The sequence below is a fragment of the Sprattus sprattus genome (genome assembly GCF_963457725.1).
Source record: "Sprattus sprattus genome assembly, chromosome: 4".
Taxonomy (NCBI): Eukaryota; Metazoa; Chordata; class Actinopteri; order Clupeiformes; family Clupeidae; genus Sprattus; species Sprattus sprattus.
In genome coordinates, this window is record NC_137923.1 from 17,630,081 (window position 1) to 17,646,939 (window position 16,859).

The 16,859-nt window shown below is 40.8% G+C and overlaps 2 protein-coding genes across 2 annotated transcripts; one reads left to right on the plus strand and one right to left on the minus strand.

Moving 5' to 3' along the window:
* Window positions 1-1,476: 1,476 nt before the first annotated feature.
* prmt5 (protein arginine methyltransferase 5) lies at window positions 1,477-13,605 on the minus strand. Its single transcript, XM_080837483.1, has 16 exons — window positions 13,471-13,605; window positions 12,446-12,564; window positions 12,026-12,111; window positions 11,619-11,753; window positions 11,347-11,459; window positions 11,037-11,086; window positions 10,403-10,566; window positions 10,073-10,234; window positions 9,869-9,946; window positions 9,706-9,764; window positions 9,459-9,581; window positions 9,059-9,234; window positions 8,626-8,829; window positions 8,055-8,165; window positions 2,673-2,737; window positions 1,477-2,418 (listed from the first exon to the last, which is right to left on the minus strand). The coding sequence occupies exons 1-16, from the start codon at window positions 13,563-13,565 to the stop codon at window positions 2,266-2,268; spliced, it is 1,893 nt and encodes a 630-aa protein (XP_080693609.1). The 5' UTR covers window positions 13,566-13,605; the 3' UTR covers window positions 1,477-2,265.
* psmb11a (proteasome 20S subunit beta 11a) lies at window positions 13,564-15,585 on the plus strand (the record flags this gene model as incomplete). The annotated part of the gene is made up of 3 exons (XM_080836207.1): window positions 13,564-13,593; window positions 14,635-15,003; window positions 15,301-15,585. 3 exons carry the CDS (start codon window positions 13,564-13,566, stop codon window positions 15,583-15,585), a joined length of 684 nt encoding a protein of 227 aa, XP_080692333.1.
* Window positions 15,586-16,859: the final 1,274 nt, after the last annotated feature.

Here is a 16,859-nt window from a genome sequence, read left to right on the forward strand (position 1 = left end):
GTGCCCGAAGATAGCAAAAGTGGGAGCGTATTTAACACAGGTGGCTCGTGTTTCCATTTAGTGTTTCACCTGATTTATTAAATTCCCGACGGACGCCACCTGCTGCCCCATGTCCGTCACTGCCAGGCGTGCACTGAGCTGGTTGTCGCACCGCTTTACGCAGGCAAATACATGCAAAACTGAGGTGTTAAATGTATGAATAAACTGAGCGCATACCAGCGACGGCCAGAGACTGTTTTATACGTCTATAACTTCGGATCACTATTCTGCTAGTTCTCTTGGTTTGAATGTCACTTGCGCTAAGTCGGTTAAATCTAGTCGTTTTCTTCAATGTCAGTCCAAGTCTTCGAGGCTAGCCTATATTTTTTCTTTTATTATGATATACCATCATTCAACAGGCAAATTAAATGTATGGGTTAAAAAGCTTTCCTGACAGCTTAGCCTTTGATAATGACATGCACTCACAGACTACAAGTTACACGAACCTAGAGAGTCGTTATATTTCCAATTCTAAAAATTGACTGGCACGATTTGATGCAGGGCTGCAAAGTTGTAATTGCAGACTCTATTCTGTCAGAGGTTACGATAGCTGAAAAGAAGGGTATGCATAAAGCTTATAGTAATTTAAAAAAACACTCAACTTTGGTCGAACCAGCTTCTTTTCTAACTGAAATGGAAATAACCCGTAGACACTTCTAAAGCACAAAAGATAGCCTAGTGCGATGGGTGGAGCTCTGCCATAGTTCTTGGGGTCTACTTATCGTCCAGAAAAACATTGACCGCGTGTACTGTGCGGGGGCCTATGTTAAGTACAGGGCGTTTACGTTTGGTAAGAAACGTAAGAAATCCAGGCAAATGGATAGCTGATGTTCGCTACAGGTTATTGGTAAGGCTGATGCGTCAATTGTACCCTGGATTAGGTCTAAAAGCAGCTGAAGGCCCGCAGTGATCTGCACCAAGGCCGGGTCTTTTAATGTGTCAGCAAAACACAAACTAGCCAGCAGCATAACAAGTAAATGCATCGAAAGTATGACGAAATGTAGTCACATAGACTATGTCAAGTGTGAGGTGCATTGAGTTGCAAAATGAAATCATAAAGCTTCATCCAACAAAGGTTTATGAAACTTCTTGATTGGTTTAATAAAAGTTAATATACAGGTAAGTTTCAGGGTTTATGTTCATTTCATTAATTTCTTTGAACAAACAATCGTTAATAAACTCCTGATACAGGCCTCGTTTAATTTGAGAGTGTAGTATGAAGTTATTTTTTCTTTGGTACCATCTATGGAGCTCTCCGATTTGTGTCGTTTCACTCCAGTTCTACTCAATACAGCAATGTCACTTGCTGTGGCATGAGAGACACCATATCCGCACATTTGGGGCAAAGCCTTCATCATAAGATCTAATTATTCTGCTCAAGTTGTTGTCTCATTGTACAAAGAATGACAGCACAGAAAGTAAACGTTACACATCATGTCCAATTTCAATTTGGGTTACTTTATTATGTAGTTTTTTTTATGTAGTAGCCAGTTTAAAACTGTGGTTTTGTGGCAAACAAAAAATACAAAAGGGAAGAGGGGAAACTGAGAAAGACGGATATTTTCTTCTTGCCCCCAACCACTTCTTTCCTCTGACCCATCAACTGACCTCTTCTGACACAGGAAGCTAAACCTCTGTGTGAGTTGCTGTGCGTACAGTGTGGCACTGACATACTTGCATGGCATCTCAGTGTGGAATGCATGCCCGGTAAGGGTGTAGGTTCAGCTAGCTCTTATTTCTGAAACCTCCCACTGACCTGTAGCACCAAGGATGTGGCTGACACATACAGATCACAAAACAAACAGAAATCGCCTTAGAAAATATGGCTCTTGATGACACTCAAAATATTGTGTGTGCAGCTAATGGCTAACTTACAGACTTGGTCGTACTTCCAAAACAAACAAACAAAGTAGAAAGAAGGAAGAAAGTGAAGCTACTCTTCTCTTACCCCCCCCCCCCCCTCTGGTGCCTACTTCAAACTAAATCCAGTTTTCATAATGACCTACATTGGACTGACAAAACAAAGCAAGACAACAGCAACCAGCCTTGGATTTACAGGAATTTCAGTGGTAGCTCTCAACTCAAAATGCCCACCATTGCTCTGAAGATGGGTAGGCCCTGAACAGCAGTGAAACAGAGGGGAGACTCACTTCCACTCGTTACTAATTTACAACAATATGTGCGTGATGCGTGATGTGTGTGTGTTTGTGAGTGTGTCTTCCGTCTTCACAGGCCAATGGTATAGGAGCGTCCAGCTGGGTTGTGGATGGCAGAACACGTTGGCTCGGTGACAGCCCACTCGTACCACACCTTCTTCCCGTTATTGCATCTCCAGAATCGCACGCTCACGTGATCGCCACCCGCAACAGCGATTGGCTGCTGCATGGTAGAGAGTGAGAGAGACACACGCACAGAGGAAGAATTAAAGGTGCTCACAACAAGCATAAATCAACGATCACATGGCGATTTATTGACATTTAATGAGATCCACAGATACTGATCAGCACAAGCTTCCATCAGCAGGGTGGAAAACATTACCACATCAGCATTATACATGTTATACGTTTGTTGACAGGAAGAAGCAATGTACTGCTAGCTGGTGTGCTTCAGTAAGTAGATACTAAACAACTTACTTTGAGTGGAAACAGGATGGGGAACCAGGAGAACATCCCAGGGGAATGGGTCTCCGGTCTTATACCTACAACATGTGAAAGAGACAGTCAATCGTAAGGCTGTGACTAGGGCTGCAACTAACGATTATTTTTGTAATCGATTAATCTATCAACTTTTTTTCCCAATTAAATCGACTAATCTAACGATTATTTCCATAAATGAAAAAATTATTCAAAATGTTGGAATTTGAATTTCAAATGTATTTGAGTAATTAGTTAATACAAATGTAATCATCATAATAAATACATTAAATAGTAATACAAATTAAGAGTGCAAATATGCTTTTAAAAGTAAAGAGAAAGTGACATTCAAATCCACAATCTTTTGTTTGAAGATTGCTAAGTGGAGGAGGTTAACTATTCAGAACAAACGAAAATACAGGCTACTCTGATAATTCACTGATTTACCACATTGCATTTAACATAACTGAAATAGCGTTAGCAAGCATCCTCCGTGAGACGTTCTATTTTTAAAACATGTAAGAGTAAACCTTACATTAAGTTATAGATATATGCTCTGTGACGTCCACCTGTGCCCCTTCAGGATTCAGCCCAGCCAGTGCACAGGCAGAGGCAGGACCTGAGCCTAATAGCTTTATTGTCTGCACCTGTATTTAAGGTGGGGCTATAAAAGGGGTTTTTCCCTCTCTCTCTCATTAGGCACTTTTCGGTTCTTGTAGGCACTATTTTGATATTTTCTCTTACATGGGCACTTTGACTCTTTTCTCAATCTGTCCCCCCCTTTCTATTTATTTAGCGCTCACTTTCTTATTAATTTACCTAACAAACTGATGCCTTCATTCACTACATTCATGCACGACATTGAACATTACATTTTCATACCCCTATTTTGGTTAAGTATTGATTTTGGTACAAATAAATGATTCTTGTTATATTTAAACTACTTTGTGTTGTCTCCAATGTTCCCTCTAAGCTGCGCGCGTGCGCGATCGCGCAGGCCAGTCGAAGAGGCCGCGCAATATATATTTCAGACCGCGCACATTTTTCAGACCGCATAAACAAAACATGTTTACGGTTAAAAAATCTGAGCATCAAAGGGGATGTAGGCTAGGTAATAGTCATTTAAAATACTGACATGTCTGACAACCAAGCCGGATGTGCGTTTGAATGTTTACATAAAACATCTCCTTTAGCTCTCTTGCCGGTCTCTGCTCCAGCAGTTATAGGCTAGGTGCACGAAATACTTAGTGTGGGCTGTTTGTTTCCTGTTTAGCCAGGTGTGTTTGAACCTGCCACTATTCTGAATGTAATTAGTGTCTACAAGTCCTTCTTTATAGTAATGCTGATTCACTAGGTGCAACACCTAACCAGGTCCGTGTAGACGCTAATTACATTCAGAATAGCGGCAGGTTCAAATACACCTGGCTAAACAGGAAACAAACTGCCCACACTGAGTATTTCGTGCACCTAGCCTATAGGCTACCATGGCGAAAAGAAAGGCAGAGCAGGTGCCCCAGAAAAAGGTCTGCCTAACGTTTAAACATGAACGGCTAGATGAAATAGTCCAAACTGACTCAGGTAGGATAAAACTTTCAGACATATTTACATATGCTCGGAGGCAAACGCGAAAAGAGTTCGCTGGTGGGAAAACATGCAGTGAACAAAGGTGACATTATTCTGTTTGTCGTTAAAGTTTGTGAGCACTTGGATGCCCGCTTCCCTGAGCTGAGTGGGCTGCCTTTGAGCCTGACACGTTGGATCGTGCCGTTAGTAAATTTGATCATGGGCTGAATGACGTGACCAATCTGGCGAAAAGGTTCGAAGCGCTTCTGGAGGAAGCATAATATGCGGTCCCGGGACGCATTTGTCGAGTTCAAGTTCATGGTAATTGAAAAAGGTGGTCGCTGAAAAGTGAGCGTTTTCCAGATCTGGTACAACTTCGACATTTGTGGCACATTCCAGGCATCTAGCGCCGACTGTGAACGCGGTTTCAGTCTAATGAATGCCACTAAGACAAAATCGTGAGGCGAGAAGATTTGAGGTAGAAATTTCCAATATTTTCAATTAGACCTATTAGGCCCTATTCAAAGTGATCTTGATAACTGCAACAACATTTTGACATATGTTTAGGCAGAAAGGTGTGTCTTCAATAGGCCTGCAGACAAGATGAGCCAAACAGCCAGATAGGCCTAGCTCCCTCAATGTAATTCAAATGACATGTTTTGTAGCTTACCGTAGTTTGTTGCAAACCACTCCAGTTATTACATTTTTTTTTTTATAAAGGCTACCTTTAGGAAAAAATACACCATAATTACTATATTTATTGTAAAGCACTGCATTAGCATTTTTCTTTCAATGAAGTTCTACTTAAATGTTGTACCTGCTGAGAAATGACTAAACACCTTGGATACTTTTATTTTGTGTATATATATCATTATCATTCATAACCAGTGAACCAGTCATAACCTCCCTAAACTTTATTTATTTTCAACCAAAGATCCTTTAAGTTCAACTAAACTGACTGGTAAAACACCATCATTAAAATGTTCCAAAGTCCAGCCATTATAAAGGATATTGAATAAATATCAACCTTGTAGACATATTGATGTATTTGCTGTCATCTCTTTGGAAACCTATGGCTAACCAAGGCTCTTGGTCATTTCCGTAAGGTCGCGTGGTTTACGAATTGCTCACAGTGCTGAAATGTGCGCTCAGAATCAAAAATATTTGCTCAGTGCTGAAAAAAATTAGAGGGAACATTGGTTGTCTCCCTTATTATGTGATGGTACCTTAACGAGTCTGCCGTTACAGCTCCCACAGCCCATTCTCTTTAAAATACTGAAGTAGTACTTCTTAAACTACTAATAATTGACCATCATTGAGAAAATTGACAACTTTTCTGTTAGCCATATCTGATATGCAGTAGCTTCTAAACCAAGCTTTGTTTATTGTTTCCATGGTAACATGAGCCATCTCAGAATAATTCGCTTTTCGCAGCTATTTCGCACTTCCTATATGCAATTCCGAATGAAAAGTACCGTTAGCTCTGTTAGCTTCTTCTTCAAAAAAATAAATAAATTATATTATATTATATGACGCGTCGACGATACAAATCCGCGTCGACCATTTTTCACAATCGACGTCGTCGATTTCTTCGAATAATCGTTGCAGCTCTAGCTGTGACTGCTGTAGATAAGCATTGTCGCATTCATTACTGCACTGTCTTAGTACTTTAATATTTGCACTACACATTTTTGCACAGGCCGAACCTTTCAGCATTCAACCAACCATATTTTCTGTCTACCCTGTAAATACAACCCTTATATGTAGATAGCCTTTCCAACTCTGTCCACTTCATTTATGTATAACATATTGCATTTATTAAACATATATAACTATTAGAGCTGTGAAAAATAACACGATATGACAAAACTACAGGATTAATTTGTTAATTATTTTAACGCACACAGAATGAGCTTCCACTTTACCCACAATTGACCGTTTTCAAAAGCCCCGTCCCCTTAGTTGCTACGTCGACAAAAATCCCAGGACTGTCAACCCAAAAGCATGGCGAGGACGGGGGCAAGCGCTATATCTGACGGTGTCAGTGATTCTTCTTGGAGTTATATCTTTTATGCATGTCGATTTTTAAAACATTTGAGTTTGCTACTCAAGAGTCTCAAATCACTTAATCAATCAACAGATGAATTACCTTCTCTATTTTTTATTAGAGAAAAAGCTTTTCCTTGTCACAATTATGACTTTCTATGAACAATGTAATAATCGATGCAGCTTCCATTTCAACACCAAATGGATGGATTTTTTATATATTTTTTTTTTATAAAAAAAAAAAATCGATTATGAACTATTCTGAATCGATACAGAATCGTTCTAGAGAGAATCGATTTAAAGCGAAGAATTGATTTTTCCCCCACCCCTACTAGCTTGGATGGTGCCAATCTAGAGTTAAGTATACAAACGAAGCAGTGTGGAGTAAGATAGCTGCTAGTAACTTAATTGTTCAAGGGATTTGCGTGCTTGTTGCTGAAAGTATTTCACAGTCACTGTAGTGATAAGTTGCTTGTAAAATGATGATCCTGATGTAATGCTATGGCTTTGTATCAGATCGTTGGGTTATTGCCATCAGGTTGTGCCTTATGCATACATTGGGATACTCAGGAGAAGGTTGCCCATTCACAAAATGCTAAATAGTTTAAAATAAGCTCCTAGCAACTTGTTGGCGTATGCTAGGATAGCTCAGCGTGCACTTTTACAGACGTTAACATTAACATTTTGATTTTAACATTAACACATTTGTTGGAGAGACTAGTTATGTACCAGTAGTGGTAATAATACTAGTTGACATGAACCATAACTGTTTGGGGATGTTCTCTCAACTAGATTGATTAGTTAGCATAATTCGCTAGACAGCTAGCTGCAAGGGCTCGCAAACATCTAGCCACTCCTTCATCCACAGTGCCGTGTGAAGGACTGTTGACAGTCGCAGAACACACTGACTGTGACAAAAGAAGCGGTCAGCTTTACTGTCAGAAACTGTGAACAAGTTAGTTTGCCTCACCAGCCTGGGAAAGGAAGACTAGCTAAGAGGGCCTTGAGAGGCATTAGATTGTGCCATGGTGTGGTTAATGGTTGTTTGACAAAAAAGAGAAAACAATTCAACCATCCATAAAAACAATGGCTAAGAAGCCCAAAATATTTCAGTTTGATTTAAAAAGATACGATTTTTTTTTTTAATTCAACCATACAATAGCTAAGAAGTCTGAATTATGTTTGGGATGAAGATATATTAATGTTCCATATGGAATAGCAAAGACAACTGCTAAAGACTTGGCACTCTGAGATTCTTCTGAATGAAGTGAAAAATAAAATAATAATAATAATTATTATTATTATTAAAGAACTGATGAGGTGCAGCACCATTGTTTTAGTTTTTTTGTGAATAAAAAAAGAAATATGTGATTAATCATGATTAATCCACAGACACCGGTGATTAATTTGATTACATTTTGTTATCATTTCATAAGCCCTAATAATTATCTTTATACATGTTGCTCACCCTTGTCAATAACACTGTACATACTGTATGTTAATAATACCATTCTCTTGCACTTCTGCTAACTGTATTTCATTGCCTTTGTACCTGTAATCTACAGGCTAGACTCTACACAATGATTATAAAGATGAATTTATTCAAATCTAATAATTTCACAACAACCAATTCATATTCCTGAATGCATGTCACTCCAGCAGGAATAGAATAATATTTGGGGAAAAAGACCTTCAGAATCCCATTTTTTACAACAGGGCAGGATAGACCTCAAAAAGCATTAACTGGTGTTAAAGTTGGATATTTGGACTTACTTAGCATGACGTCTTTATATAACGTAGTCTCAAAGTAGCCGGCAAACCCATGAAGCACAGAGTTGCACCCCACAGAGAAGCGTAGGCACTGGTACCTATTATTGTTCATGTCTGGAGGGAGACAAAGAGAGATGATGCATCAGTCCACAAAGACAGATGATGCATCAGTCCACAAAGACAGATGATGCATCAGTCCAAGCAGAGATGGGAATCTGTGGAGCTGCGTAGAAGTCACAATCTACAGGCCTGCATGGCATGAGGTATATGGCATATGGAGATGCACATAGCATAAGACGATGTGTGATAAAAGTCTGTGGACTTGTGTGTGCTATGTAAAAGGTGTGTGTGCTGTCTAAAGATTGACTGGACTCACTTAAGACATCCTTCAGATAAAACATTTTACAGTAAAAAGGTATGGTACCCAGTGTGAGATTACATTTGAAGGTTTACATATTTGTAGACATGTTCAATGTAAACAATAAATGGGATTTCTTTCTCCTGAACCTGATCTCAGTTTTCCTATTAAATTTCACTACAGTTCAAGTATGATTCAGTCAGTATGATGTCATACCTGTAGTCGGGTGGGTAAACGTGAAGCACGGCTGGGGATCAGCCAGCTGATGGAAGTTGTGCAGTCTGACGACATAGGGCGTCTCAAAGTGGCACTCGGGCTCCTTGTCCCGCTCCCGTGATCCCCTCACTTCATTATACAGCTTTGAGGAGGACAGAGGGGCCAGGAAGGAGGTGTATGAGCTGGGGATACTCACCCCGTCATCTGAGAGACCACAACAAAAGATGGAGGGGGGCGGGACACGGGGACAATCAAAAGACCAGATAATGACCAAATAAGAACACACTGTGCTTCCTAAAACTGTACAATGTCACGGAAACAGCTCATGTGTGGTCTCTGAAAGAGGAGATGCATTCTTGCCTCTGCAAAACCTGAGGAAAACCCCTGAGGAAAACCCCCAAAACAAATCAGGTAAGAGACAGTTTCCCATTACCTTTAAGAAAGTGCTGCGCTCCGTCAAGGCATTCGGGGGACAGCTCGTTGTCCCCGAAGGACCCGAGCAGCTCGCTGACGATGATGTCAGCTTTCTCTGGAGCCGTCCATTCCCGCATGTCACACGACACAACAGTCACCTGGTCACCCCACTCCTCAAAGCGCCAGTTCTCCAGGCTGCAATGATTGAGAGCGAGATAATCATCATGCTCTTCACTCACTCGCATTTCCGCTTCTTGCAGTAAGTGCAGGCAATTTGTCTCTACATCCCCTTCAAGCCATTACTAGTTACTAGCTTGTTCTTCAGACATGTACGATAGGGTCTTTGGGAACAGGCTATATATATATATTCATGGTTGTGTAGGAAAGTAAAGTAAGTAATAAATATAATAGAAACTCACGTGACGACAGCGTTGGGGTTTTTCTCCACGGCATACACACGCAGCTTCCTGTCTGCCTGCTTGGCCGCACGCAAGGAGGCGTTGACCAGAGGCCCACGGCCTGCCCCGAGCACCATCAGCACCCTGGAGGGGACACAGGCACAGGGAGATTTCACTCATTATAGATATTTAATAAATTCTGTCATTGGAGAAACGAATAGTTGTACATGAAGTCATCTGGTGCTTGTGGGAAAATGGGACTACTTACTGGACGTTAGTATCCTTCTCTTCATCCGGTACTCGGTCTAACAGGCACTTATATACCGCCTACACAGGGAAATATTCATGTTAATGGGACGCACACAGTAACATTAAATTAGAATCAGGGGGAAAATGACCAGATGGTGCAGATTGGAGCAGTTTTAACTAACCTGTTGGTATTGTGAGTATTTGATGGGATCTTTCTCAAACACCTCGTACGTCTGTGCTTCTAAGTTGTCCATCAGAGGCTTTGAGAAACAGAAAATCAGAATTTAAAAATAAATAAAATCATTATGATAAAAATATTGCTCATATCAGAGAAGGTTTCAAAGGCTAACACTCCAATCTTTTGTTACGGACACACACACACACACCTGTAATGGGGACTGCAGGTAATCTTCATAGCCCTTGGCGTACAGGTCGTAGGCGTTAAGTGTTGGGCGGTTCTGGTTGAGATACTCCAGGTATTGCAGGTACGAACGGAAGTCTTTCTCACTGTGCCGACTTGTCCCAGTGAAGATGAACTGAGCCTCCAGCTGAAAGAGAAGGTAGAAAACTTCTTTAGGTAAAACTAAAAATCTTACAGCTTCCAGTATTTACAGACTTAATAAGCCAATGTCTAGTCATTAGTCAGACTACTATACTATGTTATACTATACTATGACTATTCTACTGTTATGTTATGTGAGAAGCTCCTGATGTACCTTGAAGAGACGGCAGATGATTCGCTGGTGAGGTTTTGAGAGCACAGGAAACCCTTTTTTATTGGTGAGGAAGATGCTGGTCGGTAGAATGGCTGCTTTGATTGGTTCTCCAAGCCACTTGTCGATAACCGTATCGGCGGGCACATCAGCAGCAATCTCAATTGCTTCAAAAAGAACACAGGAGGCCATTTTTATGGAGCTGATCTTTCTGGGCACGGCTCTCTTTTTCAAATTTCATGTTTCATTCTGTCTTTCCCCAAAACGTCTTAAATTTGCTTTTGGTCCAGAAGTGCTCTCATATTTCATATGTTCATGGGATAAAGATAAAGCATGAATATGGAACCTACAAATACAAATATGTAAGTGTCTGGCTGGACAACAGTTTCACACACTTGTTATGTGAAAATCCCTCTTACTGTTAATATGTTAGTAAATATGAAGTAAATTTGAAGTCGGTTAAGCATTTGATTAATAACTAATGTCAACACTTTTAGCATCACCTGTAATTCTTTGGGAATGAAACTACCAAAAAATGAACAATGACGTTAATGCATCATCTTGGAGTTAAAACAGGTTTCCACCCATTTCAAGCAACATCTTCATGTTGTGTTTCTTTGTGAAAGGTGAATCTTACCTAAGCAGATCCGCTTGTTGTAGTCACAGAGTGTTCTGAAGGAATGCCACCTAAGACGACACATGAAAGATGTCACATGCCATTATGATCTGCACATGTCCTATACCTGCACATGCAGCCTTAAAAGTGCATTCTAGTGTAGGGTGGACCACAGGACTTCAAATTTCAGTTTGCCATTTTTCATGCTTCCCCCTTTAAATTGCACCCTTTGTGACACTTCAAGGTGTAAGGTGTAAGGGCATGTAATGTGACAGAAAAGATGGAGTAGGAGGTCTACACTGTGCCAACACTATTGTGACATTACTCTTACCAGCCCCATGTTTTCTCATCATTGCTGCCATCATCCATGTTTTTGGAGGGCTCATTCTCGATGAGGTCATCACGCACATCTTCTAGATCCATCAGGGGCACCCGGATCCAAAACTGGGAAGACAAGGTCACCATAACATCATGCAACCATAAGCATAAATCAATACAGTGAATCAAATGCACATCTTATGACCGGTTCACCCATGGCGTAAATCAGTACATGAACAGTTGTTGTAAGCAGATGGATGGTGGCTCAAATGACTGTGGCATTACCATGGAGGAGTGGTGTCCTGTGTGGAGGTGGTTTAGCAGCACGCGTGCCAGGTTGGCACAGTGAGGGGTTCTCAGGGGGATCATGAAGGCTGGCAGGCCCAGATAGGCACAGAAATTCAGCTCCTGAACCATAGCCTGGAGGAAGCGATTAACCGAAGACAGCAATGACAATTTTGTACACGCTGCAGAACAACACACTTTAATCCAGCACAGCAAGAAGCAAAGACTCTTTGCTCATCTGTCTTCTTTTGCAATGTAAGGTCAGTCCCTACAACCCTTAATTTGAAATTAATATAAACATTTATATTGTAAAGAGTTCTGAAAAACTATTCAGGTCCATGTCCTTCAGCTTTATGAAATACAGAAAAAGACATGTTTGATGTATTAATCAAGGAAAGCTAACTTACTGCTTCGGAATTCCTGCGCATGGTCGTCAATTCAGAGTCCACTTCTATCCATGGTGATAGCTTCCCAACAATTAGTGTGTTCCAATCTGGGTGACATCACCAATAGCATGCATTTTAGAAGATGGAATAATAATTATAAAATTATTATTATTAGACAATCCCAGAAATGGCCTCCATAACCTCCATAAGCAGTCCAGAGAAAAATATACAGTTCCCTTAAGGATTGGCAGTGAAGTCAATCATAAACATAAAACTCTTATGTTTTATTCTGACCTACCATTTACATAATTAATAACCACTTTTTATATTTCACCAATAAGTGTGAATATTAACATTGGCCTATAAACCATCATATGGTTTTACTTCCAACAAAAAGATTTTCCCAAAGTCACCACAGGCTTGAGGTTCAAAACATCCCACCTCTTGCACACAACAGCAGGTCTGAGCGGGTCTGAGCCCCTGACCGGGACTTGGCAGGTTCCAGCTCATATTCCCTTTTGAACCGTGGATGGAAGAGGGGCATGCAGAGGAAGTCAAATCTGAAAGAAAATTATGACACGGCATATCAAACTGGGAAACCACGTTAAAAAACAGTATGGGGAAGATAGATAAATAGATAGATGGATACTTTATTAATCGCTAAGGAAATTTGAGAGAAAGTGATGTATACTTTATAGTCGTGCAATGTAACCAATCACAATGGAATTAAACCCAGACTGATGGGAAATGTTCAAACTCTGTTCTTCCTCGCTAAATAACGTTACTTAATGTTACTAGCACTAATAACGTCCACGTCTCTAGCCAAGTATGTTTTCCTGAAATGACAGAACAAGCTACCAGGTCCAGATGTTATTTGCCAGAAAAAAGCCTTTCTACCGTAATAAAACTAAACATGTAAAAAAAAAAACTCTGGCAGGTTACCTCCATTATACTAGTTAGTTATGTGTCTCCTTAAAAACTTCCAATGTTACTGCTAAATAATGACAGGTGACAGCTAACGTTGACTTAGGTAGATAGTTGACTTGGGTGAGGAGGAATGAGGTAGCAATATGATAGCTGATATCAATTCAGGTTGACTTTCTTTTGTCCGGTCAGATGTACACGCTTAGTTATGTGAGACCATTTACTACCTGTATTTTAAGTTAATTTCAACTCTTGAAACGTGGTTAACCTATCTAACGAACTAGCAATTCGTCGTTAGCCAGTTAACTAGCTACCATCAATTCATTCATTCAACACGTGCTAAGCGCACAGTAACCGGCGTAGTTAGCAAGCTAGTTTATAGTTAGCTTTCTGAATTATTAGCGGAGTTGCTAGCCCCGGTACATTAGCTACAGACATCACATGTGGAATGAAGCCAGCGGCAATTTCTATGCATTTACCTTCTCCATTTCAGCTATGTATTCATATATATATAGCTATCTATAATGAACGTAATTGCTCACCCAAGTTTTGCAACAGCAGCTACGGTATCCGTTACTTCAGGTATACAATCCAAATCTCTCCCGCAGGAGACCTTCATCGCACTGCCAGACGCCATGGTTTATGAGAATGAGCGGGTGAAAATGGTAACGGCGTCTAGTCTATAGCAAAACCGAGGCCATTTTGGTTCTGATCAAAGTGAAGGTAAGTGAGCCTTCTCCTCTTCCGTAGAGCCAAGATGACTGAAACACGCCAGCAGTTTCTGTCTGACGAACTCCTGCGAGATGAAAAAAGAGTTTGAAGGTAGCCTAGTTGTGACGTTATTACTTTAGCTGATGAGCTCCGCCATGTATCATGTAAAATAAATCCAATATTGACAATCTCCTCCCTGGATCTAACCAACATTTGAGCTTATTCAAACAATGACAAAGTAAAAGTTTAACGCTCCAACACAGCTAAATGTTTATGGATTCCAAATATGAGGGTAAAAGACTATTTATATAAAAAATTCTATTGAAACTATAATATAAATGTTAATATTAATAATGGCAATAATTATATGAATACTTTAGTTTCTTGTAACAACATGCATGCTAACAACATTACTTTTAATCATTCATTTAGACAGTATATAGATGCTGCCTAGATTAGTTTTTTCTTGTTTCAGAAAAGCATAGTAGGAAATGCTTGTCAGCTTTTTCAGTGTTTGAAGAGTCGCTTCATTGTTTGGCGTTATTCCACACAAGCAGAATATTAAATATCACCATGTTAAGCTAAATATCCTATGTCATTCAAATGAATCCTCCAATAAGTCATGTCTAATGTCTTTATGCAATTGTGTGTATGCAGGGGAGGGGGATGGATCCTTTAAATAGATTGCTTTGCCTGTCTTAACTCAGGTTAAAGTTTTCAAATGGTAGAGTGATGACTGTGGTACATTTCTTGAAGGAATGGCTTTGCAAGATGTGTGTGGTTTTCAGGACTCTGCTCTTTACCCAGCATGCAGCTCTTCAACCACGGTCATACCTGATGAAGATAACAGTTTTTATTCAAGATCATCCTACAAGCACAATTCGACTTGGAGAGAACCAAGAACAAAGCATGGTGGCATTCCTCTATGTTTTTTCATTCCTCGCTCACAAAACACTTTAATCTGTGTAAACCACACAAATGCTTTTTTCTCTCAGGGGTCTCATCCATCGGCATCAGTGGCACGTCCATTCCCTCTGTCTCACGGCACCACCACCTTGGCTTTTTCCTTCCAGGGCGGTGTCATAGCAGCGGCAGACTCTCGTGCAAGTTGTGCCGGACTGGTTGCCTGCCCTACCACAAACAAGATCTCTCCCATCCACTCCCACCTGGTGGTCACCTCCTCAGGCTGTGGTGCTGACTGCATGCTGTGGGAGCGAATCCTTGCCCGAGAGATCCGCCTGTACCAGCTCCGCCATGGCCGCAGGCTCTCCATCGTCGGCTCCGCCAAGCTCCTTTCCTTCATGCTGCATCCTTTCAAGGGGACCGAAGTGTGTGTGGCCTTAACCTTGTGTGGATGGGACAGAGAAGAGCGAGGAGTACACAGCGAAACACAGGGAGGAGCCATGGAATCCCAAGTCGGCACGGCTGTTAAAAGCAACAAGGGCCTCAGTGTTTGTGAAATCCCTATTAGATGTGTTTCAGAAGCATTACCAGGGAATACCCTCAGCCGCCCTTTTGAGTCTGAGATTCAAAGAAAATGGGAAGACCCAGAAGGCCGGGTTGAGCCTTTCATGTTGTCACACCATGATCAAAGGACCAAAACAGAGGCTGCCTCAAATCAGAGCCCCATCAGCTCTCAAATCACCACCACAAAGCAATCAGGTCCCAGGCTTTGTTATGTGTGCAGTGATGGGACTTTCCTGAGGGGGGAACTGTTCTCTGTGGGCTCTGGGTCCCCATATGCTTACTCGGTGCTGGACGGTGCCGTGAGATGGGAGATGTGCGAGGAGGAGGCCGTGTCTGTGGCCAGGGAGGCCGTGTACAGGGCCACTCACAGGGATGCGTACTCGGGGAACAATGTGGACATCTTTCACATCACTGCGCGTGGATGGAGGCGCAGGGAGAGAGAAGACTTGAAAGAGGAATACTACAGAGAGAGAGACTGAGAAGACGTGGATTGATGAAAGTGAGGGAGAGAGAAGTAACTAAAGGGAATGAGGAGAGAATAAGGGGAGAAGATGCTGTGTAAAAGGGACACAGTTTAACAGAAGAAAAACTGTGATCAGAAGGGGGAAAAAGGATGAAAGCCAGCAAATGGTGTTGGGTATAGTCCCCTATATAAGAATGAATCAGTCCTTAATGAATAGTGTGAATTATAGAAAGTGATTGCACAAAAATGACACAGATTTTTAGAAGCCTAATTTTTTTTGTTATTTCATGCATCTTGCTCTTCCTAAGTATAGCTAGCAAAAAAGAGAGTTGCCCGAAATTGTGTACTGACTTGTTCCCAGTGTTTGTTCCCAGTTGTTGGAACAGTTACGTTGCTGTGAACCACCATCAGGTGTAATAAATAAGAACCAATGAGCAATACATGTTTTTTGTCCTCACTTACCTTAAATGTTCAAATTTGTTGTATGTTTGATCACTATTTATTTATTATTTATTTATTTACACAGCATTGCAACCCTGTGAGTTGCCTAATGACTTTATATCAAGAGCAAGTAGAAGTCCTTATTCAGGCAAAACAAATAATGTTTTTAATTAGCCTATGTCACTCCTAAACTATGGAACAGCTTTTTTTCTGTTAACTTCAAACTATTATCATTTTTATATGTTGTAGTGGTTGTAGTTGTTCCCCTTTTAACCGTTTGCACTTAACGGTTGCTCATTTATGACTAGTAGACCTATGCATTTACCGTGAGAAGATACAACAGAAAGAATGTACACTACTGTTCAAAAGTTTGGGGTCACCCAGACAATTTATTTTTTTTCATGAAAACTTGCACTTTTATTTATCAAATGAGTTGCAAAATGAATAGAAAATATAGTCAAGACATTGACAAGGTTAGTAATAATGATTTTTTATTTAAAATATAAATTTTGCTTTTGTCAAAGAATGCTCCATTTCCAACAATTGCAGCATTGCAGACCTTCGGCATTCTAGCTGTTCATTTGTTGAGGTAATCTGTAGAAATATCACCCCATGCTTCCTGATGCACCTCCCACAAGTTGGTTTGGCTTGATGGGCACTTCTTGCGTACCATAAAGTCAAGCTGCTCCCACAACAGCTCAATGGGGTTAAGATCTGGTGACTGCGCTGGCCACTCCATTACAGACAGCCTGCTTCTTCCCTAAATAGTTCTTGCAAAATATGGAGGTGTGCTTTGTGTCATTGTCCTGCTGTAGGGGGAAATTGGTTCTAATCAAGCGCTGTCCACAG